This window comes from Sycon ciliatum, chromosome 13 (genome assembly GCF_964019385.1).
Source record: "Sycon ciliatum chromosome 13, ocSycCili1.1, whole genome shotgun sequence".
In the NCBI taxonomy this organism is placed as follows: Eukaryota; Metazoa; Porifera; class Calcarea; order Leucosolenida; family Sycettidae; genus Sycon; species Sycon ciliatum.
In genome coordinates, this window is record NC_088655.1 from 3,581,409 (window position 1) to 3,608,377 (window position 26,969).

The 26,969-nt window shown below is 49.1% G+C and overlaps 2 protein-coding genes across 3 annotated transcripts in view; one reads left to right on the top strand and one right to left on the bottom strand.

Annotated features, from left to right (window-relative positions):
• LOC135829679 (uncharacterized) overlaps positions 1-8,535 on the top strand; it is a 33,370-nt gene extending 24,835 nt beyond the window's left edge. For both annotated transcript variants that reach the window (XM_065342065.1, XM_065342066.1), the window contains exons 15-19: positions 1,921-1,980; positions 2,282-2,342; positions 3,308-3,367; positions 5,568-5,759; positions 6,252-8,535. In XM_065342065.1, the coding sequence (XP_065198137.1) occupies positions 1,921-1,980; positions 2,282-2,342; positions 3,308-3,367; positions 5,568-5,759; positions 6,252-7,712 (1,834 nt within the window). In that variant the 3' untranslated portion in view covers positions 7,713-8,535. The remainder of the gene's footprint in view (positions 1-1,920; positions 1,981-2,281; positions 2,343-3,307; positions 3,368-5,567; positions 5,760-6,251) is intronic.
• Positions 8,390-26,303, bottom strand: LOC135829678 (mucin-5AC-like). The gene is made up of 13 exons (XM_065342063.1): positions 25,913-26,303; positions 23,676-23,726; positions 20,962-21,283; positions 17,217-17,347; positions 16,732-16,923; positions 15,799-15,963; positions 14,725-15,034; positions 14,040-14,173; positions 13,455-13,637; positions 11,422-12,624; positions 10,576-10,652; positions 9,900-9,962; positions 8,390-9,147 (listed from the first exon to the last, which is right to left on the bottom strand). Exons 1-13 carry the CDS (start codon positions 26,034-26,036, stop codon positions 8,875-8,877), a joined length of 3,228 nt encoding a protein of 1,075 aa, XP_065198135.1. The 5' UTR covers positions 26,037-26,303; the 3' UTR covers positions 8,390-8,874.
• Positions 26,304-26,969: the final 666 nt, after the last annotated feature.

Below are 26,969 nucleotides of genomic sequence, written 5' to 3' on the forward strand. Positions count from 1 at the left end.
TGACTTCTAGTCGTCCTTCAATGGGTTTTGTTTGTGACGATCGCACCGGCAAGCCGATCAGCGATGTCACCCTCGCATCTTCGATGGTGAGGCACGCAGGACGTCACCGACTAGGGATGATGTACTGACTGCTCGAATAGGCATTGCTGGAGTTGCAGGATTCAATGAGCAGTCACTCACATGCTGTTGAAGACTGTGCAGCGGAACTGTGACAGGGCACCCTACCAGAGCTGGCTTATGGTAATCACAGTGGACTGTGAAGTCTTGGAGGAACCCACAAACTATGTTGTTTGGCTGCTCTAGCTCTGATGCTTGCATGGGTGCTGTGCATTTCGGACGGGTGGCTTTCTGCTGTAGCCATCTGCAAATGCATGCACAGCAGAACATTGTCTCACAGCAAGCTGCAAGCACTGCTCTCTCCACTACATTCTGACATAATGGACATTGTGCTCGCTTAACGACGTTCCGGTCAATAAACCGTTCCGGCTGCATAGGTTATCCAGCTTGATATGCGGGTGTGGCATGCTGCTGAACATCAGACTCCGCCCTATCCATGTCACTTACTGGTGTGATGGGGTGAGGGTTTGTTGCTGCTGCTCCCGTCTGTGATGTTGGCGTGCTCGTGCGTGCGGGTGATGGGGTTTTCTCCCACGCCGCACGTTTGTCGTGCATTTGAGTTGCGCGCTTCGGCTTCCTACCCGGTTTGGAAGGCGTGCACACTGAACACTTTGTCTCAATATGTGGCTCACATTTCTTGACCGGTCCACATCCGCCTCCAGCAAATTTGGACCCACAGCAGTAGCACTGCGATCAATAACCAATTTGCAAGTGTGGCGAAAATGATCAGGGTGTACATTTGGCTCATCTTTTGACACATTGAGGTGAAATACTGCCAAAATGGATCCAGTATGGTCTGCCACACGATACTTGGTCCGTACTCTCCTTGACGCGAATTTCTCCCCTCCTATGCGACAACACAAAGACAGGATGTTAACATGCACCTCCATTTCTGAACGAAATAACGTCTCTAAACTGGCCACGAAAAGTTAGAGTGATGCACGTCAAGCCTAGGAATACACTAAATCGAAATGCTGGGACATCGAGGTATACTAGAAAATGCCTGCGAGGTGGAGAAAATTCGCTGACGAGGCTGGCAAGCCCTTGAAATCGAGTGAGGATCAAAAAATAATTGTAGCCATGTTGAGGAAGAAACCATGCGTAGCGCGTGGGTGGCACAAGAAGATCGCTCGAGTGGCGGCACAGTCGAAGGCAAGGCCAGTCCAAGCTCTAAACTCTATCGAATGACCTGGAAACACCCGTGGTTTCGGTTGACCTTGCCCATTTTAGATGGAAGTCGAGCGAAATTGCAAACATACGTCTAGGCAAGGTCGCGTAAAAAATGAAAAAGATTAAAATTTGGCCGCCATATTGAATGAACGAGCGTCGCATGCATGGTACAGCCGTGACATGTACATTAACATGGTGACTTGTGTAAGACCATGATTGATAAACAGAGGGTACCGGGTTCAAGTCCTGCTTGGAAGCGGAAGGATTTTTTCCAGCCGTGCTGCGACCCACAGTTAATTGGGAACTCGTGCCAGAACATGGATGCAGTGAATGGGATTTTCGGTCTTTGACCATTTGCTGGTGAGCTGATCTACTCACCTCCCACCGCTTTAGGAGCTGCATCTGCGCCTTGATCATTGAATGGGTGGTGGCGTTCCTACGGATGCGGAAAACTCGGCTTCTAGCCAAGTCTCACGAGAACGGTGAATTTTTTTGAATTTTTTGTGTAAAGAGGGATCACCAGATTTTGGAAGACCGGTGCTTTGTCTCTCTGTACTACTAGGAGGTGCTTGCTTATCACAGATCTTCCAGGATTGTGTGTTGTATGTGCATGTCTTGGTTGTGTGTGTATAGGTTTCTGGTTACTCCTATCGTGATCCTGATCAGCGCTCAGGTTGTGGAGGACTACAAACGGTAAGCAGAGTAGAAGAGAAATTTAACGCCAGCACAATCACCCCACCCTGCCCCACCCTGTCCTGCCCTGCCCCACCCTTCCCCACACTGCCCCGCCATGCCCTACCCTTCCCCACCCTTCCCCACCTGCCCTGCCCCACCCTGCCCCACCCTGCAACACTCCGAGTTGCAACAAACTTTCCTCTCATCTCTTTCTTTTTCCAGTTATCGATTTTTTAAGCTATTTCTGGCTATGTGCTGATACGAATATGTGTACCTGTCCGTTTTTCTTCCTGTGTGTTTGTGTGTTCACGGACAACAGCCGGAAGATTGTCAACGGAATATCGTTGGCAATTGGCGCCTATGGGCACCTGGTGTTTGCGGTGAGTCAGCGTTTGCGATCGTCTTCACGTCATGCAGTGTATCAAAGCATTGTGTCAATGTCCATGTTTGAGCACAGGGTGTTCATCTTCCAATGTCTTGTAGCCAAATGACCCATCAAGTCGGAATGTCATGGATGATGTGCCTCGCACTGCGTACATAGACTAATGTTGGGGCCGACATTTCCTAGGGACACTGAAGCAAACAAACCTCAAGAGGCTGAATACCATTGCATGGGAATGTAAATTTTCATGGCAAGCATTTAACCCGGAAACTGCCATGGTCACATCATGTATATTCCTTGTCATGCATTGTCATGTTCTGTTTGGTGCGTAGACAGGGTAGAAGGGGGGGGGGGTAGGAGAGGGAAAGAAATGAGAGATGGTAGTCGCAACCAGCCGTGTAGTAGGTAGCAGGTCTGTTGCCATGGTCACGCCGGGCGTAATGATCCTTGCCATGAGGTGTCATGTTCTGTTTGGTGCGTAGACCAGGTGGGAGTGCGGCAGGGGGGGTGGGGGGGGGGGTGGGAGGGGTAGGAGAGGGGGGGGGGGAGGGGAGGAGAGGGAGAGGAATGAGAGCTGATAGTTCTAACCAGCTGTGGAGTGTGTTGCCCATAGTCAGCTCTGACCATAGGCGCACTGCCGGGAGTATAAGAGAGCTATTGTTGTGTGGTGCGACAACCCATGATATACCGGGTTTAATTTTTAAAAGTCTTGGTCACGTTTCAGTCTTGCAAGTCATCATGGAATAAGTTGTGGTGACCAACATTGTCTATACTCTCGTTACCTGTTCAACAAGCATGGACATACATGGTCTAACATGTGCATTTGTGTGTGTCCGTGTGTGTGCGACGGTGTGCATGAGTGTGTCCGTGTGCGTGTGTGCATGCGTATGTGTGTATGCGTCTGAACATGTGTGCCTCCTACACTGCGGCGTGGGCACGGCATTCTTCTGCTACCTCTGATAGGTTCTGACGTTTCCAGCGCATTTCAGCGACTTCTTTCCGTACCACATTCGGACCACCCAGGTAGTGGATTGTGATACAGTATGAGATGTTAGAGTGGCTTAGTGTATTGTGATACAGTATGAGATGTTAGAGTGGCTTAGTGGATTGTGATACAGTATGAGATGTTAGAGTGGCTTAGTGGATTGTGATACAGCATGAGATGTTAGAGTGGCTTAGTGTATTGTGATACAGTATGAGATGTTAGAGTGGCTTAGTGGATTGTGATACAGTATGAGATGTTAGAGTGGCTTAGTGGATTGTGATACAGCATGAGATGTTAGAGTGGCTTAGTGGATTGTGATACAGTATGAGATGTTAGAGTGGCTTAGTGGATTGTGATACAGTATGAGATGTTAGAGTGGCTTAGTGGATTGTGATACAGCATGAGATGTTAGAGTGGCTTAGTGGATTGTGATACAGTATGAGATGTTAGAGTGGCTTAGTGGATTGTGATACAGTATGAGATGTTAGAGTGGCTTAGTGGATTGTGATACAGTATGAGATGTTAGAGTGGCTTAGTGGATTGTGATACAGTATGAGATGTTAGAGTGGCTTAGTGGATTGTGATGTACATGATCACAAGTACATGATCAATACAATACAATCAACTTCGCGAATAATGACAATTCGCGAATAACGACAGAATTTCCATGCCCAGAGCAAAGTCCCATCTACCTGTATACATATAAGGAGACTTTGGGTATAAGGACACTTCGCGAATAAGGACACTTTGCTGATGCCCTGCCGAGTGTCGGTATACGCAAAGTTGACAGTACATGTACTTGACTATACATAACAGCGAGTCTCACTGAAATGCAGCATTCTCAGCGTTGAGACATCAGTGGAGTGTCTCTGGATGTTGGGCCCCTGGCTGTGTTAACCAGTGTGGCTTCTCCGTCTGTGGAGAACTGAGCTACTACAGTGGAACTTGTCTAAGACGACCTCTCATCGGACCTTCAAAACGTGGTCTCTGTTACCAGGTGGTCTCCTTATACAGGGTCATCTGACTGGAATAACATCCCTTGGTCCTGGTTTCAGTGGTCTTCTAGGACAGGTGGTCGCTTTATCCGAGTGGTCACCTTGACAGGTTTTACTGTATTAGTTGACAAACCTGACAAACCTGACAAACCTGACAAACCTGACAAACCTGACAAACCTGGCCAAAACACTTGGCATGTGATCTCATATCCACACTGCACCATGTATTTTAAAGCTACTCCCGTACACTAAGAACTCACTCTAGCATGTGTAGAATGAACTGAGAGATCAGAATGAAGGTTTCATCACATGGGACAGCACACGTTCCTGCTTTCGTCGCAGCACAAAAGTCGAGTTTTTGTACCGAAGCCTTTCTGTGCACAAGAAAAGAAGAAAGCTGCACTGACTCGACTTCCTTCGCTATGCTTCCTTTGCATGGGCTGATGGTAATGGGTGGAAACGTTGCTGCTACTTGACATTCTACTTGTGGTGAAAACAACAGTTCACACCTCCTCTAAGACTAAAGCAAAAGAGAACAGAAGCAGGAACAGTAAGTAAGTACATTTTTCTGTTTGGCGCGCATGAGCAGTGCTGAGGCCGAGACCCCTGGTCGGTTTAGCTGCTCTTGCCCCGCCTCCACTGCTTCGGCTGCCATCGCTATGTGCATCTCTGTGCGTTTTGCCGGCGTTTGCACCATGATGGTTTGTGGTTATCTTGTAAAAAAAAGAAAAAACACATAAGGGTAAACAAGCGTTTCGGAGGCGACAACTTTAATAAATATGGCAATCAAGAGTGCTAACTGTGCGGTAACCATGCTTTATTACAAGAGTAACAAACATAGTAGCAGTAACAAACATGCGAGAGCAATGTGGATGCATGTGAAATGTACATGTAAAAAGAAGAAGAAGTGTTCAGAACGGTTTTCTCGTTACGATCTTCAGTGAACGTACGTAACTATGGATGGAACACATGAGAGTGTACATGGAAATAGGGGGAATCGTGGGAATGTGGAAAGGCAACGGCACACTGCATGCTGGCCAGGGAACAATCGGTAGGCGAGTCCGTAATCAGTGAACTTTATTGAAAAATCCATGATTGTCCGGAAAAAATGAATTCACCCCTCCTTCTCTGCATTACTGACTGTTGAAAAAATGAATTCACCCCTCCTTCTCTGCATTACTGACTGTTGAAAAAATGAATTCACCCCTCCTTCTCTGCATTACTGACTGTTGTGTTCGTACAGATTGCTGCGGCTACAGAAGAAGACGGGGCAGCCATTGTGTATGGTGCTGGACGAAAAGATGACGATCGGACAGCCGGCGATTATGAACCCAGTAACAATATGATGCCGATGCTCAATCGCAGATCCCTGCAGCTCAAGCTGTTCGTCAGGACGGATGATGTTGCCGGTTGTGACATGAAAATGGGAATGGAAGTATGTGTGATGACGATAGACCTGCCTTGGTGGTGCTTTGAGTTCAACAGCTGCACATTCGCACTGCAACATTGCTGGAACATGTCAAAGTGTGATCGAATTTGCGCAGATATATCTAAACACTTGGAATATTTGACGGATTTGGAAACAGCATGGCTGCTCAGCATATGCTCTGATCATGTGGTAGATGTGTGACTGCTCTGTATTCTTACCATCGCCTTCAATTATTGTCTGGTGTTGCTTTGGTTGTTGCTGCTACTGGTGCTTCTCCTGCTGCTGCTGCTGCTGCTGCTGCTGCTGCTGTTGTTGCTGCTGCTGCTGTTGTTGCTGCTGCTGCTGCTACCGCTGCTGGCGTTTAAATATTTTTTCTCACTTGCTGTTGCTGCAGCTTCTGCTAGTGCTGGTGCTAGTGCTGATGATGTTGGTGTTGTTTCAAATTGTGATTGTGACCTGTTGCTGCTGGTGTTCTTCTCCTTGCTTTCTTCACGACAGGTGGGCGATTCCCGTGATGATGAGCAACTCCTTTCCGATCCCAGCGCAAAAACAAAGAGCGTGAGACCGGCGCCGGGTGATGGTGACCTGGGAGGTCTGGGTGCGTCGCAGCATCAGAAGCAGTCCGCGTCCACTCGCAATCTTCTCCAATACACACGCAACGGCGTGACGGAGACTGGCCTGGCCGAGCCGGCTGTCATCGTCAATCTGGCCATCCCTGAAGCGGGAAGTGTAGTGGAGCGAACCTCCAGAGTACTGATTGACGACGACGAAGACTTCGGCGTCACCGAGAACCCCATCATGGAGAGAGACGGTGACATCGCAGAGTCCGGCATTGTACCGGGTTCGAGGTCAGACAGCAGTACTCCCTCGTTCTCCGGGTACTCAGCAACCGTAACCGACGGATCGCGTGCGAGTCGTTCGTCAGGTTACCAGGGAGACAGTACGGAGCAGCTGCGAGGTCGTGGCCATGTCAAGAACAGAACTAGCCGCAGCACTGACAAGCCTGACGGTGAATATGGTGTTGTTGCGATGAATACGTCTTACTCCACGACGGAAACATCCTTCACCGAGGACCCGTCTAGAAGAAAGAAGAAGAGTACGGGCTTGTCCCACGAACCGTTACCGCCTATCGATGCGGAATCTGGCCTCGCGTCCTACCAGAGTCTCATGCAGCATAACTCGCGCGTTGCAGCACTGTCTTTAGCCATGGAGCCACCGACTAACATACACGTGGGCCAGGTGCCGGCGGTGCCGGCGGGGCACAAGGGACGGAAGCGGCGGAAGCACGGTGAGTCGGACACCGAGAGCGTGTTGCCCGGGCGTGCAGCACCGCGGACTGTGGGCGAGCCGGAGATTATCACACCGCCAACTCGTGCCGAGCTGCTTACCCGACCGGCGTTTGCCGTCAGCCGCGGGCAAACGGGAGCGGGTGCAAGTACCGGACGGGACTCGACCGCGACCGGGACGGAAAGCGGCCCATTCTCCGGCGGCTTCCCCAAGCCACCGCCGTCAAACACGCCGCTGACCGGCGGGGACGTGCTGCCTCCACCCCGCGGCAGCCGCATGGCCTGGTCCCAGTCCAGCTTCAGCGGCCCCAGCGTTGACGAGCCCGAGCCCGACGGTGCGGTGGACGCGGGCAGCAGAAACCGTGGCGGCGCCAGCAGAAAGACCAGCTACGCCGCCAAGGCTCTACACAGTGTAGCAGCACCAAGCACAACAACCACAACGAGTACTGCCACCACCACCCAAGCTAATGCTGTTCCTGTGAAGCGAAAGAAGAAGTTTACAAAGAAGAGACCGCAAGCAGCAGTTCCAGCAGCAGCAGCAACTGGGCCAGCAGGTGAATCGCCAGCCGGTAAGGCGGCGGCGAAACCCTACTCGACGCAGCCCGTATCGACTGACCAATCAGCTGCCGACGGTGTTGTGAAGCAACGGGACAGCATCTTCTCACCGCGTTGACCAGGTTCCTGTCGTCAATGCAGCAACATGCAGCAACAAGCAGCACACGAGCGTTCATGCTCTGCGTGTAGCCCCGGCGAGAGGATGTTGATGTCACAATCCGGTATCAAAGCATGGTGTGTGTTTCCCTGCAGTGTCAAAGTGCTACTCGTGATCCGTTCTGTGCTCAGTATAATTATTTTCCGCTAACTCGTGTCCGTTTTATATCCAAACTTCCACCCACCCTTAGCTTGTAACACGCCGTGTACTTGCAGCTTCCTGGGAATCAACAGTACCGGTGTACTGCCAGCCGTAATGCATTGGACCTTCTGCTCACGCATGCCTCTATGATGCGACATGTCTCAATAGCACCTGAACGTGCACAGTACACGTATGCACATGACCAGGGTACGGTGTGCACACGTGTGTGCTAATACACCAGCGCCCACTCACCATACATGGATACTCCCTATTCACCAACAAAAACAATTGGCGATGCATCGATCAGAGATGCACACTGCATATACCGCTCGTCAACGGGATTACTCTAAGGGTTTTTCCCTAGCTAAGACTACGTTGCGTAGTAACATCATTCCGTGCACCATCATGATCCTATGTCTAACATCACATTCATCTGAATGACAAGCTGCAGATATGTATATAACGTTGCATTCATCCGAATTACAGGCTGCAGATAATAATGCCTTGCTCGATATTTCGAAGTACAAACTAATAATATTAGGTCATTATTCTTGCACTCCGAACCATTTATCATCTCTGAGAATCAACTAAACAGATGATTGTACATGTTTTCTTTCTCTTAAAAGTTACGATTGTGAAGGAATTACTAGTTTGCTCAAGTCCTTAGAATAGAATACCGTTACAACCTCTGGCGATAAGAATTGAGAATTTTGTCGACCCCGGAGGAAGTCATCTTGTAAATAATTTGTGAAATAGAAAATTCTCGAATTCCCAACAACTGATCGTCTCGACCCTGTTAGGTCTCATCCTTAAAAAAATTGTTTATCAAGTCCATACTGGTACATGACTAAACCATAGTGTAATTTTGGATTTAAAAAAGAAAGGACAAAATGATAATAACATTGGCTCAACATCCAAGTTCGAAGTGCAATTTCATAATCTAAAAAAATTAACATTTGCTCAACATTCCAGTTTAGAGAGTTTATAAACTAATGGACATGTTCTGCGAGCGTTCGTCCTCTTCTGTAATGCCACCCAGCTGCCGGACACGGCTTGGTTTCTCGGCCAACAGGTCATAGTCCAGGTCCAGATCATGGTCATCAAGGAGCGTCAGCTGTGTGCGCTCCGTCACCAAGACTTCGTCGTCGTCGTCGTAATCGCCGTTGTCAATCCACCGCGGCAGACTTGCCTCGCCACTAACCTGCTGGTGGTGATGGTCAGGATCTGTGTGCAGTATGCCGGCCAGTGCTTCTATCTGTATGCACAACATCACACAATAAGGGGACGGAAAAGTCACAGCACTCTCTTGGACAGCCTGGAACCTCTCTGTTTTTTGTATGCACAAGATCCATAGGAAGATAGCACAACATCCATAGGAAGATAGCAATGCCATTAATGTACAGTGCTGCTCAATGAAATCCAATCGCGTGAGTCAAGTTTTGCGCCCTGCACCAGTTTAGATCCCAGTGTTTGCATGTCTAGGGCTGTACAGCACTGGCATGTGTAGTGCTGCATAGTGCATACTTGACTCACACGGTCAGACTTTATTGAGCAGCACTGGGTGAGGTAAGAGAGAGAGAGAGAGAGAGAGAGAGAGAGAGAGAGAGAGAGAGAGAGAGAGAGAGAGAGAGAGAGAGAGAGAGAGAGAGAGAGAGAGAGAGAGAGAGAGAGGGAGGGAGGGAGGGAGGGAGGGAGGGAGGGAGGGAGGGAGGGAGGGAGGGAGGGAGGGAGGGAGAGAGAGAGAGAGAGAGAGAGAGAGAGAGAGAGAGGAGAGAGGGAGAGGGAGAGGGAGAGGGAGAGGGAGAGGGAGAGGGAGAGGGAGAGAAAGGGAGAGGGAGAGGAGAGGAGAGGAGAGAGAAATGGACAGAGAGATAGAGAAAGCTTGCTGGTCTACATGTATTTCAAAGTAGCATCACAAACAGGCAACTATGCCTTCTTGCATGTGTGGGATTAAAGGAACATAAAACGGCGATGGACATCGTCGCAGGCCCAGAAATATTGACTTACACGCTGGTCTCGCCTTGACCGATCATGAAGACTTCTTCGAACACGAAACAGTAAGGCCGGTCTCTGGAGGACAAAATGACACGTACACGAATAGTATGAAGACAGAATATCGCAAGCTATGCTGCTAAACCCTTGCCAAACGGGCTCAATGCCACGAGAGCAGAGCCAAGAACACACACAATATCATGCATTTTACAGGTGTGGCTGAGAGATCATCTGCGATATGGATCGTTCAATTAGCCAGTTGAACTGCGGGAGGTTGCAGAACATTCTGGATGACATACAATACTTGATGTTCAGGTAACTCTGAGTCATCAAACAGGAAGTGAGCATGACAAAAGTCAGAGTGGACACAAACCAATCACTCTGTTCAGCAAGCTCCAATCTGATGGTGTTGAGCACTTTTCGTGCAAGTGGGATATTTGCCCTGTTCATGCTCTGCAAGTACTTGAGTAGTAAGTTTACTATCTACTAGTACTGCAATGTTGCCTATCAAGGCTGGGCATATTCCTGTAGAAGAAAGCCGTGGTCAGGGCGATGCTTCTATTCAAATAAGGCTGGTATGAAAATTAGGTATTTCTATGTGTGTCAAGACTAAATCAATCAATCAAGGCCTGAGTGCCGATGGTGCATCTCATAAATCAGGCGTGCACTTAAAATAGGCTTCTAGTAGTACCTTGATGTAGCAGAAGAGAACAAGGGAAATCCCCAGAACGAGCACGACGCCAACCACTGCCCCTGCAATAATGCCAGCTGGAGAACACAAAACAAAAACAATCTCAAGAGTCAGTCAGAACACAGTCACAACCCAGGGCAAGATGGCACAAATCACGTCGTGCACCAGCTCATTTCTCATCCGAGTCCAAATTCGATTGCAGTTCTAAGTTTTAACAGTTATAGTAACGCAGCAGTAGCAGTCACAACACAGAGCAAGGTGTCACAAATTGGCATCACCAGCTCATATCTGATCCAAGTCAAAGTGTTACTGCAGATAGACATCACTACTCAGGTCCGTGGTCACATGATTCGTAACTGAGATTATCTGGATGAGCATTTTTGCCATCTTCTACACTTAGCCTCGGTACGGTTCAAATCCACCAGTTTACAACTCTCAATAGTGTTGGGCCTCTTTCTCTCACGAACGACAAACTTCTAATTGTGCGAATGATGCTTTCGTTTGAGAGAGGAGAGTATTGTTCCAAACGTTTTTTCCAGGATGAGCAGGGGGAGAGGATAGTACACAAACAAGACTTTAGTGCTTCCATTCTTTTAAAAATGTAATCGTATGAATGCCACAGACATCACCACTCAACATGACAACTTGTCAGATATGTGACTGTGTTTGCTTCCAGAATTGATTTGCGAGCTCCGATCTTCAGTGGAAATACACACTGAAAGCTCTAACAAATAGTCATGCTGCGTGGCGATGTCTGCCGTATTCATACTTTGCATAGCTCAAATTAAATCATTGTCTCCAGGTTTGCATCATTTGTAACAGTATGCATGTTTGCAATAGCTGTACCTGAAGATCCATGGTTCTCCAGTACTTGTGGAGTAGTGCCACTGCCGCTCATAGTCATTGGTGATGAAGACACAGAGCTAACTGATGAGGTGGCCGAGGATCCATTGGCAGTCGGAGAACTTCCGTGAGTAGCTGAAATGTACCCTTTCTTGCTAGTGCTGCTACTCGTGCCGCTGCTCATGCTACTGGTGCCTGTAGCTGTGGTGCTGCTTTCGGTGGCAGGGCTGGTTGCAGATGGATGCTGGATAGAAGCATGTTGAGATGATGCGGTAGGTGCATTGGTCGTCGGTACACTACTTTCCACAGAAGTGTGCACCGACGCAGAGTTCACTCTGGCCGTCGTGCTGGTCGGGACTGATGCAAGATGCGATGTTGTGTGTACAGTGGATACGGGCTGGGTATGTTCAGTGGATACGGGCATTACCCGGCTCGTGGGAGAGGGGCTGACAGGCACACGCGTAGTAGTCAGCTGTGAGCGTGTGTTTGTAGCTGGCACCCCGGTAGTTGGTTTAGATGGTGGACTTGTGGTCAGTGTTGATGTGGGTATCGGTGCAGTTGGTTTAGATGGTGGACTTGTAGTCATTTTTGGTGTAGGTATCGTTGTGGTTGTTGCTGGAACCCCGGCGGTTGGTTCAGATGGTGGACTTGTGATTGGCATTGATGCAGGTATCGTCGTAGTTGTTGCCGGCGGTGTTAGAGTGGCAGTACTGCTTGGTGCATCCGTTGCTGAAGTGGTTGTTGGGTTGGTAACTGTTTGTGTTGTCATTGTTGCAGCTGGAGTCAGCGTAGTGTGGTGATGACCATGTCCAGTGCTTGATGTTGATGTCACAGAGGAGAGCTGTGTTTGTGAAGGACTTGCTGAAGAGTGGAAGCTGACACTAGGTACTGCCGTCGTCGGCGTAGCAGGTGGTGCTGAACTGCTCTCGTAAGCAGTGGCCGTCGGGGAAGAATTTGGCGCCGATGTGGAGGATGATCCAGTCGTTCCCTCTATACCAGATGTTGTGTGGCTTGCAGTCGACGATGCTGTGGTGTTCTCATGCGCAGATGAACTTGAAGTTTCTGCCGGGTGAGATGCCGTGGCCGTCGTCCCGCCGATGGTGATCACATTCACCGATGACGTTGGCATAGAGGATGATGGGCTGGCAGCCGTTGTTGGCTGTGTGTATGTAGGAGATGAACAAAGGGAACAGTTTGGCTTGGGACCTGGACAGAAACAGCATCAAAGCGCAAAGGACAGAGAGATAGCAAACTGACAATACCGACACTAGGGCTTGAAAAGTGATGACGTGACAAGTCAATAAACAGAAGTACTGAATTCAGTGGTCAAGCCCATCATGGGACATACTGGTGTGACATTCTGTGCTACTAGTCACGGGTGCCCAGCCAGGAGAGTCCAGCGCAATATCATTATCAGCAGATATGTCACCCTATTGACAGTTTGAATTCAGATACCTGACACTATTGTACACTAGCCTAGTTAGTCTTTCATTTCAATTCCATTTGAATATAGTTAGCAATAGCACTGTCCCAATGCCACGTCTACACTTCATACACACACACACACACACACACACGGACACACACACACACACACACACACACACACACGCACACACCAAACTCCACACCAGCTCCAATACCTAGGCCTGCTCGTAGAGGACTCGATAGCGAATGCTGCTGTCTGATGATCGCTGAAACGCATGAAACTTTTAAAGTTACGGCTACAACAGCTTTTCACCTCTGTTGTGTGTGTGTGTATACTGCTCTGTACATCCGTGCATTGAGCACTCTACCCCGAGCTGCCTAGACCGGCCTTGTTTGCAGTGAGCTGTCTTCTATTGTTCTGTGTCATGATGTTGAGCCAAGCGCCCTTCTCCACATGCCAGCATCCTAAACCAACCTCGATCACTTGCCGTCTTCCGCCACACTACACAAATGTGATTGATTAAGGCTGTCTTTCCTAAGCAAAACATGTTTTTTTTTACATTGTAAAACATCTGCATAGCAATGATCACTGTGTCACTCCTACGTACCTGAGTATTCATCGAGGGTATCCAGCACAGTAAACATAGCCCAGGCAAGCGGTTCCACAGTGCTACGCGTGGAGCTGTGAAACCAGACCGAGCGTGTTGTGTTCGGGTACAGCAAAGCTACGGGCTGCGGTGGTGAAGTTGCCTTGTGTGTGAAACTCACTATGCTGGTCGATGAGTCAGTGCCTGAGAGAGAGAGAGAGAGAGAGAGAGAGAGAGAGAGAGAGAGAGAGAGAGAGAGAGAGAGAGAGAGAGAGAGAGAGAGAGAGAGAGAGAGAGAGAGAGAGAGAGAGATTGAGAGAGAGAGAGAGAGAGAGAGGGGGGGGGGAGAAGAGAGAGATAGAAGTAATAACGTAGTAACTTAATAACAAAGGACAGGCAAGCTCACGGTTTGTTCCCATGGTTACTGAGAGTGGCAGAGTGTACACATATATATTATATAAATGCAAACTGACTGGTTCTCATGCGAGCCATGGCATGCACTGCACTATCTAAGTCGATGCCTGAACAACTGGACCGGTTCCGCCCTGTACCCCCCCCCCCCCCCCCGCCCCCCACACACACACACAGACCAGAGTTGGTACTGACCTGCATCATATGGATACAGTGGAATAGACACATTCTGCCACTGATCACCTGCACATAGATTGACTGCACTGGCTCCGACAAACCAGTCTGGCGAATAGTAGATGTTTCGCATCAGCGACACGAACGGACGAAACCTGGCCGGCGGACAACAGAAAGACACAAGAGGATGGAATTTCCAGACAACATGATCAAAGGGTAAAACCGTGAGTAAATCAAATAGAACAGGGAAAGACTCAGGCCCGGCAACACCAACACCAACACCAACACCAACACCAGCACCAACACCAACACCAACACCAACATCAACACCAACACCAACACCAACACCGACACCAACACCAACACCAACACCAACATGTGTTAACAGGAGTGACCACAGCACACAGTACACAGCATGTCGCAGTGGAGACATGTGATTCTAAATATGTAATTCGATTAGAGCGGTATTGATCACGTGATCGTCATGATTGATTGCAAACAAACCCAAACTGCAAACAGGCGCAGATATGGGGCTGCACTGCTACTCATTATAGGAGCGTTAGTTCTACATGGTCACCACATAGCAGAATCACCATGCACGAATAATGACCTGCGCAGAATTCCGGTGATCATAATGACTTGTGCAGAATCACTCTGTGGGCATGATGACTTGTGCAGAAGACAGCCGCCTAGATGTACAGCATACCTGTCAACCGTGATATTGCACACTTCAGTAGCGTTGACCACCGCTTGATAAGCACTCCCCGTCAGTACGTCACGCACATGCAGACCTGCAGCTAGCAGTTCCCTCACTAGCTTAGTGGAGTTGCCTAGCTCAGCCACAGCGTCTGCACCGATGCCAATATCCTGACCAACCTGCCACATGCGGTAGCACTGGTCGTGAGATGCTGCCACCAAGAAACCAAAATTTCCGCTGTGCGGCGCACGTGGCACGGTCCAGTTGGCAACGATGTCGAGACGATAGCGAACAACAGAGCTTGCCTGGCACTGGCAACCTGAGAGCAGTAATCAGAGAAGCATATGGGGAAACACGCAGGCTTTGAACTACAGCAAAACCTGTCAAGGCAACCACTTGGACGAGGAGACCACCTGTCCCAAAAGACCACTGCGACCAGGACCAAAGGATGCTATTTCCAGTCTAATGACCCTGGATAAGGAGACCACCTGTACACGGAACCACGTTTTGAAGGTCCCTAGTAGCCAGGTTTTGCTGTAACTCAATGCGACACTAACTCAATAACACTGTCCCATTGCCATATCTACACTTCACACATACACACTAACTTTCACACTAGCACCAAATACCTAGGCCCGCTCATAGAGAATTCAGTAGTGGAATGCCAAACGCCGCTGTCTGATGATCGCTGAAATGCGTGAAACATGAAGTAACAGCTACACAGCGTTTCGCCTCTGTTGTATGTACAGGCATTGAACTTGAGAGAAAGTATACAGGCACTGGAAAGGCAAGACTGACGCGCATCCTACAAAGCTACACTCAGTACAATAATTTCTTTTGTAGATGGCCTACGTCTTGCAGTGGTTCTCTAGAGACTTCAAGCTGGAGCTTTCAGCAGAAGTTGACAATGGCGATACGGATGTTCCGGATTCGTGTCACCTAGCAAATCAACACATTCGTTGCAATGTTTCTACGTCAAGCTCTGACAAGTGCATGTGTGTGTTGTGTGTGTTGTCTGCCGTCAGGAGCAGTTGTACAAAACCCATATGATACCATGCGACCGGGTGTCTAGCTCGTTCATACCATCTAATACTGGCGGGGAGGTCGGCGGCGCTGCTGTGGTACTACTGCTAGCTGTAGTAGCTTGGGTTGATGATGCACCGCTTACTGATGCTACTGTACTGCGCGGTGGTGGTCTGGTGATTTGCGACTGCAGCTGATCACACTCGGGGCAGTTCACCGTAGGGTCTACGACAACACGGCATACAAATAGCAGGAAAGGATACACAGAATCAAATTGACAACTCTCCCAAGCACAGCCTAAGATGTACTTCAAGTAGTTGGCTAAGAGTTCCGCACTGCTTTCTGTAAAATCCTGCCTCGTATTGAACTTAGAAGCCTATTTAGAATAGACACCTGATGTTCAAAATGGACTGTTGGTACAGCCATGTCTGGTGTTAGTGTTGATGTGCAGTAGAACCGGTGTTTAACAGACCCTGTACCAAGCGGAATCCTGTATTGACCGAGTTTTCATGCACCAAAGTGCTGTGGATCGAACGTGCGTCCTTGGATCAAGCGGAATCCTGTCATATCAGGCGAGTTTCCGCTGCACTAAGGGCGTGCGGTTAGGGCAGGTTTTACTGTAGCAGGAAACGGAGCACAGAAACAATTTGACAACTCTCCCAGTGCATCCCGGCTAGGATGTAGCTGGCAGGATGAATGACAGGCACCGCTAGTTCCTTCAAATTCACTACTGTATAGCAGAAAAGTTTCGGACAAAGCCGAATTTCGACTTTTCGTACGGATTTTATTTTCGTACAATGCTGCAAATGCACGTGTTCGCAAGCAGTACGCATGTATACCATGGTATAGTGTACATAATTTCACTTGAACAAATGTTAGTACAGAATTTATTTTAGTACAAAAGAGGCCATGTACGAAATTGTACGAAAATAAATTCCGTCCGACGTTTTCCTGCTATACAGTATATTTCTGCAAGAACAGCACCAGACATACCCGAGAAGGGATCAGTGACCGCAAGAGGCGTCAGGATGACATGGGCTATCGGCTCGACGTGCTGACGTCCAGTGTGGAACAACGTACTGCGTGTGGTGTTTGGAGAGAGCAGAGCGATCAGCTCGCTGGGCTGATCCGTAGAGTTGAGAGTTGGCAGTGGTGAGTAGGTGTAATTGACATTGTCGTCAATTCCTGGAGCAGCATAGAAAATGAAAAGCCGAAGTTCTTTACAGCAGAAATGCACTCGCAGACTACAAGCAACACATCATGACTGGCATATTGTCCATGGCTGTATGCGTGCACATGGTCTACATACTGCCCTGCAAGATATGGTTCGTTATAATCGAAAATTGTACGCTACAAAGGGTCACTTTTCTATGGGTTCAAACAGGGACACGAACAATGGTTCGCTATATCAAGAAATTCTTATTCAAAATGTGATGGCTGTGTAAAGGTTTTACCGATGAGCTTATTGGATCACCTACCCGCATCCCAGGCATACAGCGGCAGTGTGAGGTTCTTCCAGCGATCACCGTCACATAATCTGATACTGTCTACACCAGTGAACCAGTCAGTCGATCTGATTGGTAGGATGAAGGAGAAGAACGGTCTCAGCCTATACACAACATACACAGTAGGAGTAGAAGACCACAAGGAACCAGTAGAGAAATATTGGAGTACAGCAAACGGAAAGACAGAAGAATAGAGAGACGGAGGAATAGAGAGATGGGGAAGAGAGAGACGGGGAATAGAGACACAGAGGAATAGAGACACAGAGGAATAGAGACACAGAAGAATAGAGAGACGGAGGAATAGAGAGACGGGGAAAAGAGACACAGAGGAATAGAAAGATAGAGAGATAGAGGACCAAAGGGACAGGAGAATACAGAGACAGAGGAACAGAGGAACAAAGGGACAGAAATATAGAGACACACACAGAGGCAAATAGGGAGACACAAGGACGCACGGAGACAGAGCGCAGCGGAAGAAGAGGAGAGAGAGACAACAACAGATGAGCAAATGAGACCGAGCAAAATAAAATAAACAGAATAACTACCCTCAGAGAACACAGCTGAATACTCCACAAACTAAAACCTCCAAGCTTCCACTGTGGGTTGTTTGGTAAAGTGTGGTAAAAATTCAAGGATGAGAGCTGATGAGGGGATATCTACTTCTAAGGAGATAAACTAGATGTCAGCATATTCATCCAAAAGATGAGAAAACTATGTGGTACTGAAGAGCGGCCAATTATAGCGGGTACAAGTGTTAGCGTCTTCTGAACCTGGACCCGGACGCGATGAAATATTTTAGCGATCCGAGTTTAAAAGAAGGATGATCAGTACTGTACCATTGGCGCGGCAAAACGTTAGCGAAAACACTCCTTTCGCTAAAATCGTTAAAATATCACCGTTGCTAAAATTAGGCGTTTCACAGTGCTTCTCAAGTTCTCACTTTATCTCACACAGAGAGAGTGAGAGTGTGGTGTAGTCAACAGGGCTGCACGACCATGTCACACATTGGGACACCAGGCAGTTGTGCGTGAACACACGCCGGATTTCTCGGCGCACCCTATTTCCGCGCGTTAAAAGTTGCGCCTCCACGTCGACGTCTCTGCTGTGCTGTCTTAGTGTGCTGTCTCTGCTGTGCTGTCTCTGCTGTGCTGTCTTAGTGTGCTGTCTTAGTGTGCTGTCTTAGTGTGCTGTCTTAGTGTGCTGTCTTAGTGTGCTCCCCTACAGTAGAAACTTACACAGGACTATGAATTGCATGAGTATCACTCATCAATTTTACGTGTATACCGTAAAAGTCCGTAAATAAGTACCTGCCAGAAAAGAATACCCCCTTCATTCTTTTGGCTCTGTCTGTTGAGGTCAAGACAAGCCCAATAGACATACTGCCCAAAAAAGTACCGGTACGGTGCGCACATGCAGCACGTAGAGTGTACATCGACATGAAAATGACTTCTCCACTACACACAAGTCAGGTCCGAAAGTTAGTTCGTGCCCGAAAGTCAGTACCCGCCCGAAATTTAGTACGAGTGTGGTCACTGAATAAAGTAAATACGTACTTGAAGTACTTATTTACGGACTTTTACGGTAGTTAGACCCGGATGGAGCTCCAAGGGTATACATTTAAAAAAAATTCACGGTTCGCGTGAGACTCGGCTGGAAGCCCAGTTTTCCGCATCCATCGTGGGAATGCCACCACCCTCTAGGATCAAGGCGCAGATGCAGCGCCTAAACGGTGGGAGGTGAGTAGATCAGACCCACCACCAAGTGGTCAAAGACCAAAATCTCATTAGCTGCATCCATGTTACCCTCGTGCCAGGCCACAAGTTCCCAAATAACTGTGGGTCGCAGCACGGCTGGAAAAATTCCTTCCGCTTCCAAGCAGGACTTGAACCTGGTACCCTCTGTTTCTCAATCATGGTCTTAGACCATCCCACTATGCCTGCCTGCTTCCACGGGTATAGGAAGAACAAAAGACCAATGAAGTACAGGTCATGCTATAATGTCCGCTAACACCGCCAGTTACTTGACGTGCTAGAGCTGGTTGCCAGTTACGGTTGTAGAACGGCAGTGCCGCCGCCGGGCAGTGCCGCCGCCGGGCAGTGCCGCCGCCGGGCAGTGCCACCAACGGGCAGTGCCGCCGCCGGGCAGTGCCGCCGCCGGGCAGTGCCGCCGCCGGGCAGTGCCGCCGCCGGGCAGTGCCGCCGCCGGGCAGTGCCGCCGCCGGGCAGTGCCGCCGCCGGGCAGTGCCGTGAAATGTTATCGCATGAGCTGATTGTCGAGTAACCGGTGGTGTTAGTGGACATTATAGCGTAACGTGTAGTTCCTTGGTCCTTTGTTCTTCCTATTTTCGGGGTGATTTTATTTTAATTAAAACACAGAATACGGACAAAGGTTTACAATGTAATGTTATTCTTAGCTGTCCAGCACTAATATAAGTAGGGGTGAAAGGGGTGATCCGGGTAACCCGGGTACCCGTTTGTTTAGCTGCTGATCCGTTAGCAAACGAGTACCCGTTATTCGTGTAGGATGGTAGGGTACAGCATTATAAGCTTGCTTGTACAGTTGTGCAGTTCGGTTCACAGTTTTGAGTGTGTTTTTCCTCGTTCAATCCTGCTACATATCACAGTATCCATTGTAGCTACGACAATTTTCACTGTTTGCATGTAGCGCAGTGAGTGTGCACGCTGTGCTTGTCGCGGTGTAGTGTACTTGCATGACTTCGCATATCCTCCTGGCGTGAAATCCGGAAGGCTATTGTAGTAACTGTTGCCCGAAAATCTCTCCCCTATCGGAATGCCTGCAAAAGACATGCTGCGCTTACGATCCCAAGCAAATGCAACGTTTTTGGAAAAAGTATGTCGGATAAAGGGTACCCGATAACCCGCCCGTTAAGCCAGATACCCGTTCGTTACCTTAAAGGGTAACTGTTTCACCACTAAATATAAGCAAGATAGTGGTGAGTCTGAATGTGCAGTAGTTAGCACATCACTCATAAGAGAGGAACTCGGGCAGTCAACGACGTGGGGTTTACCTCGATCACGTCTTAAGTGCGCAAACCAACAGCCTTCCAACTTGACAGGTTCTAGGCGTGACTAGTACCCAGCGAAATACAGTAAAGTCAGCTGACCATTCTGTAAAACTTTTTTTTCGGTGGTGTAATATTTTCAGTATTTCCAACAAAAAATCAACGGTTCGGCCGTGAGTGCGAAAATTTCGGCAAACCTGTTTTCCAGATCCAAAAATGCATTTTGCACACTGTGTGGCATGGAATTGTTGAATTTTAGGTCGCGTTTTATTTTAGGTAAAAATCACCTGCACCGAAATTACCGAAAATAAATCTCCGCCGAAGTTTTCTGGTTTTACAGTAAACGAAGTAGCCAACCTATTGCTGTGTACATAAAGATCCGATAGAATGACTGGGACTGGTGCCCGAACTTGCTTAGCACGCTACACGCACTGCAACACTGTAAAAGAAATGGACCAGCAGTGCTGACGGCTGCAAGGCCAGCGCTGCGTGGCCGCTTTTATTCTCAACGGATTTCAATGTCTGCACCAGTACGAGTATGTGCACTTCAATCGTGTTTTCTTGGTGAGTTCTACTCCCAGAAGGAAATGCTGGTTAATACTTTCTACTGTTTGATGATCTGCCGATTTCAGCGAAAACAGTCATCGTAGACATCGGTCATAGTATGCAAGTCAAAACCGTTTCGTCTTCGCTTACCTGTCGGCTAACAGCTCAATCCCGTGCGTTGCGTCATGAGCTTCAAGATAATCCAGGTCTTGTCGAGCATCGAGGACGTTCGGCTGCACGTAGAGCGTCTCGGATCTGATCGCGGTTGTCGTTCCGTCGATCAGTAGCTGGCGCACGCCAAACGACGCATTGCCATCGCCGTCGTGCTGCCATAGCCGGAAACACGCCGTGTGTGTCGTGTACCAGGAGAAGCCGAACAGCTGGGAGGTGCTCGTCGGTGGTGCCGGGACCGTCCAGTTTGTCTGCACGGTCACGGAGTACTTGACGGTGCCGTTCGCCGTGCAGCCACAGCCTGCCACGCATGGTGCATCCAGAACCACACATACATGTATCAATACTAGTAAGCCGATGTATTGCCCATTGCCAAATATGGAAGGTATGAGTAATGCATGTGAGTACACTGGGATCAGCAATGCACTGTTCAACACCCCCAGACGACCATGCCCAGGTGGCTGTGTGGGGTGTTCGCGGTACAAATTATGTTATTGCGCAATAGGCTTATAGATAGCCTACACCGTGTGCCAGGAAATTATATGTCGCGCTGTACGTTCGGGCCCGGCTTAAATCTGGCTTTGGAAAATTTATTTTTCATTGCTATCAGGTTCGGCCTCATTTCCTCTGTGCTGCTCTGACGAGTCCACAAAGGACGAAACAGTTCTGTCCGCAGATTGAGTATTGCACTGTCACAAAATCCATAGCTGTCCAGAGGGTCTGTCAAATTGACTGTTCCACACCATCAAGCATGCTATCCAAGGATAATGGCACAGTGCAACACTACGGGGAGGCAACTGTAAATGACTATTATCTACTCTCTTGTTTCCTAAGAATTGACTCACTCCAATGCAGCAGCTACTTGCACAGTAGCAGAAATCAGTCACTTCACTCATGTCAGACGGTCTCCATGGTGCAAACAATCTTTTCCTTCGACCTTCTCTTACGAAGGTTGAACAACACTGTCTACCACAGCTTCTCCTAGCTTCTCTTCGTGTAACAAGTACGTGTGGCACACATGCTACTACAAGAGAGATATCTGATCAGAAGACGTTGCAACAGAACTTTGCCACTGTGGAATTACTTGGCTAGCACCAGTATTAGTACCGGACCTTGCACTCTTCCCAGCTACCAGCATTCGTGTGGCGTTGTCATTGAGATGGTACTAATGTGCAAGTTGTCGTACGAACCAAGAGCCAATAGTGCAGTCCCGTGTACGCATGAGCTTGGCAAAAATTACAGTAGCTTTCCGGTTAAAAGTAGACTTTTTATGACCTAATGACCAAATTGGAAACGGGTGCAGTCAACTTCGCGTATAACGACACTCGGCGGGGCATCAGAAAAGTGTCCTTATTCGCGAAGTGTCCTTATACCCGAAGTCTCATTACTGTACAGGCAGAACATTTCGCCCGTCAATAATTTCGTCCAACTCCAAGGAAAGGGAGTTCGTCCGGTTGTAAATTTCGTCCATGGATCATAAGAGCGTATTGAAAAGCTGGACAAATGGACATCAGTCCGGCATTTAATTTAGTCCAAAGGGTCCTTGGACGAAAAAGACGAAATTAAATTCCAGACGAATATTTCTGCTAATACAGGTGGAATCCTGATAATTCGAATATGGCTTAATTCGAACATACCGCTTAATTAGAAGTTTTTCCAGGACCGATTTCTAGCAATACGATTCCCACATACCGTATTTCCACAAATAGTAGGCCGGTCTACTATTTTTTCAACCTCGTCCTAACCCGGCCTTATAATCGAGGACGGTCTTGTATTCGAGGACGGTCTTTTATTCTTTCAACCCAGTTTGACCCCCCGGTCTTCTATTTCTCGCAACACAGTTTTACCCCCGTTCTTCCATTTTCTTCTACACAGTTTGAGCACGGTCTTCTATTTTTCCCACAGTGTGAGCACTTTCTTCTATTTTTAACACAAGAACAAAGACTCATTTAGTAGGCCCGGTCTTCTAATCGGAGACGGTCTTTTATTTTTTCAATTGCCCCCTGCCCCGGCCTTGTATACGAGGAAGGCGTTGTATACGAGGACGGTCTTTTATTTGCGGAAATACGGTAAACAGTTTCTGATAATTCGAACCTCGAACTGGATATGTCCGGTTAATTAGAAGTTCCACGGATTCCACTTACATAGAAAATGTGTGGTATTTGTGCTGATAATTCGAAGTTAGCAAAGTGTAATTCGAAGTTCACTGTACACTGTACTGGTCAGGTCAGTTTGCATGAGCAGGCTGTGCTGGTCAGTTCAGTATCCGCGAAATCTGTGTCTAAGGTCCATAGCGCAACTCTGCGTGACCATGGGAGCATTTTGACATACATATTGTGTTGTGGATGCATGTTTGGATAATTAGAATGTCCGGATAATTAGAAGTCTTTTCCTTGCATTTTGAGGTTCGAATTATCAGGATTCCGCCTGTACAATATATGTATTACAGTTGGATGTGATTTTGCTCTGGGCATGGAAATTCTGTCGTTATTCGCGAATTGTCGTTATATCCGCAGTCGTTATTAGCGAAGTTGACTGTAGTCGGCTTACAACCGGGGCTTGCCCACTATTGATCATAATGGTTATTGATATTGAACTGGCAAATACAGAACCCAAACATCAGGGGTCCGCTTATAACAAGGAAAATACGGTGCGTCAACTGCAAGAAATCAACTCAACAAACCAGGACTCACCCTTGATTGGTCCAGGGGTTGCCGTTGGCGATGTTTTCGTCTCAGCTAGCCCTGAAGTAAACCACACGAACCAACATAAACGTCAGTAGTACAGGAACTCCTTGCATACAAGGCTTTGTTTCATTAGCACCTTCCACTGAGGACCGAGGAGTGTGACGTCCGGTAACAATGGATGAACGCGTCGATTCCTAATAGCAAGAGCGGTAAGTTACCTGTTAGCTGAGGACCCTCGACTGCCGCCCGCTACACTGCTGTAGCCTGCCGCCCGCTACACTGCTGTTGCCTGTCGCCCGCTACACTGCTGTTGCCTGCCGCCCGCTACACTGCTGTTGCCTACGCCTACCGCCCGCTACACTGCTGTAGCCTGCCGCCCGCTACACTGCTGTTGCCTGTCGCCCGCTACACTGCTGTTGCCTGCCGCCCGCTACACTGCTGTTGCCTACGCCTACCGCCCGCTACACTGCTGTTGCCTACGCCTGCCGCCCGCTACACTGCTGTTGCCTGCCGCCCGCTACACTGCTGTTGCCTACGCCTGCCGCCCGCTACACTGCTGTTGCCTACGCCTGCCGCCCGCTACACTGCTGTTGCCTGCCGCCCGCTACATTGCTGTTGCCTACGCCTGCCGCCCGCTACACTGCTGTTGCCTACGCCTGCCGCCCGCTACACTGCTGTTGCCTACGCCTGCCGCCCGCTACACTGCTGTTGCCTACGCCTGCCGCCCGCTACACTGCTGCTGCCTATGCCTGCCGCCCGCTACACTGCTGTTGCCTACGCCTGCTGCCCCCTACACTGCTGTTGCCTACGCCTGCCGCCCGCTACACTGCTGTTGCCTACGCCTGCTGCCCGCTACACTGCTGTTGCCTACGCCTACCGCCCGCTACACTGCTGTTGCCTGCCGCCCGCTACACTGCTGTTGCCTACGCCTGCCGCCCGCTACACTGCTGTTGCCTACGCCTGCCGCCCGCTACACTGCTGTTGCCTGCCGCCCGCTACATTGCTGTTGCCTATGCCTGCCGCCCGCTACACTGCTGTTGCCTACGCCTGCCGCCCGCTACACTGCTGTTGCCTACGCCTGCCGCCCGCTACACTGCTGTTGCCTACGCCTGCCGCCCGCTACACTGCTGCTGCCTATGCCTGCCGCCCGCTACACTGCTGTTGCCTACGCCTGCTGCCCCCTACACTGCTGTTGCCTACGCCTGCCGCCCGCTACACTGCTGTTGCCTACGCCTGCTGCCCGCTACACTGCTGTTGCCTACGCCTACCGCCCGCTACACTGCTGTTGCCTGCCGCCCGCTACACTGCTGTTGCCTACGCCTGCTGCCCGCTACACTGCTGTTGCCTACGCCTGCCGCCCGCTACACTGCTGTTGCCTGCCGCCCGCTACACTGCTGTTGCCTACGCTTGGCAACCAAAGCGTCATCAGTCACGCGATAGGTCATGCATGACGATAGCCAGTCGGTCACGTAATGACGGCCACCCCGCATTGTGGCATACAACACACACACACACACACACAAGCACGTACACACACGCACGCAGGCACACACGCACGCACACACACACACACACACACCAAAAGCGTGGATGACCCTGGCTAGCGCCAGCCGCTACTACGCAACACCTTTTGAATAGCTTCGGGAACGATCATCTGTGTTCACAGACGAAACACAGTGCTGCTCAGCTGTGGTATCAAGTTTCAAGCACAAATGCACCTTTTCCCTTGAAACTTGACAATACATGTACGATGAAACAGCACCTGATCTGTTGCGTGCGCACGTGTGTGTGTGTGTGTGTGTGTGTGTGTGTGTGTGTGTGTGTGTGTGTGTTTGTGTGTGTGCGTAGGGGGGGGGGGGGGGGGTGCCGGGTGTGTGTGTGTGTGTGTGTGTGTGTGTGTGTGTGTGTGTGTGTGTGTGTGTGTGTGTGTGTGTGTGTGTGTGTGTGTGTGTGTGTGCGTAGGGGGGGGGGTGTTTGTTTGGGTGTGTTTAGGGACTGGGGATAGTTATGTTCTGCATATGATGGTCTTCAGCCAGGAATGCAGGGACATTGATTTTGCTCATTTGTTGTTGTTGTTGTTGACATTTATTTTAATTTTTACTTCATCAGTTGCACAGGCCTTCTCACCGTCGGTCCCCATTTGAGCGCCCGCCAAATACAAAAATATCTAGCGCACTTACTACGCAAACTACTGTTGTTCTTCTTACCACGAGTACATGAAAACGCTGTACTCTTGTTCTTACCCATAACGTACGACCACATCGTCAACACCATGAACTGCACCAGAAGCAAAGGAACGACGGGCACTGACATCCGCCGTCTCGTCTGGCCTGCAGCTGCAGGTAGTCGCCACCAGTTCAACCACATGTCGGCTGCTCACCACGCGCGCATTGAGTGATGATCCCGCAGACCCGCCCGGGCCCGAGCACTTCACACCGGCCGATTCGCGCGACACAATGATTGATTTGGCCTAGCTGCGATTCACTGATCGACCGGAAAGCGAGCCATTTCACCATTCTCCTATTGGCGCTACCTTCGCTATATCTATGATAGACAGTAATAATTATTAGTTGCTACTGCGATTGGGGACGCTGATAAATCAATGAACTCGAAGGACTTACACTTTACAGGTAGAATATTAATATCCTTCAAGCTGTGCACGTGCACAATCCGATACGAACAGGAATCGAAAATAAACGAACTACAGCTGTACAATCATGTACATAATTATTGTATACTTGTTGATACAAAATAATGAGGTATTGTAATAGTACTAGTACAATCATGTAAAAACTAGTCAATTTTTGGAAATCGTTATATGCGCCTCGTTAGAATAATGCCTTTTACAGTACATGTAGCAGTATTTCGAGCCACAAAAAAAGGCACAAGTCCGGGAAGTGCGGAAGTCTTCCCTGGCTGTAGGCCCTCGCTGTGTAAATGTGTGGGCACGCTCATGTAACTAAAACTAATATTAGGCCACACTGAAGAAGGTCTGTGGTTCGACTCACCCGACCGACCGTACATTTTTCAGCCCGACCAGGGTGGTAACTTTTTTTCGGCGGGCTGTCGTGTGACCATGGTGACTGACGTACGTGGACTGAACACATCCACGTCTACGTGCTGTGCAGCGTGAGTCTGCGGACGCAGGCGGCTCCTTTTGGACTTGACTTGTAGTTGTACTGCAGTGCAGTGCAGTGAGTGGTACGACTGCTGCCTTGTGCTGGTAGTAGAGTCTACTCGATACGACCACCGGCAGACTGGCGAGACTTATTTTGAAGTGACCGTCCGGTTGAGAGTGAT

Excerpts from the sequence above, each read along its gene's own strand:
- LOC135829678 (XM_065342063.1), bottom strand. The coding sequence starts at position 26,036 with ATGTGGTTGAACTGGTGGCGACTACCTGCAGCTGCAGGCCAGACGAGA. Across the intron at positions 23,727-25,912 it reads GATGTGGTCGTACGTTATGG|GGCTAGCTGAGACGAAAACA; the intron begins GTAAGAACAAGA and ends GGTTTACTTCAG. Across the intron at positions 10,653-11,421 it reads GGAGAACCATGGATCTTCAG|CTGGCATTATTGCAGGGGCA; the intron begins GTACAGCTATTG and ends TGTGTTCTCCAG.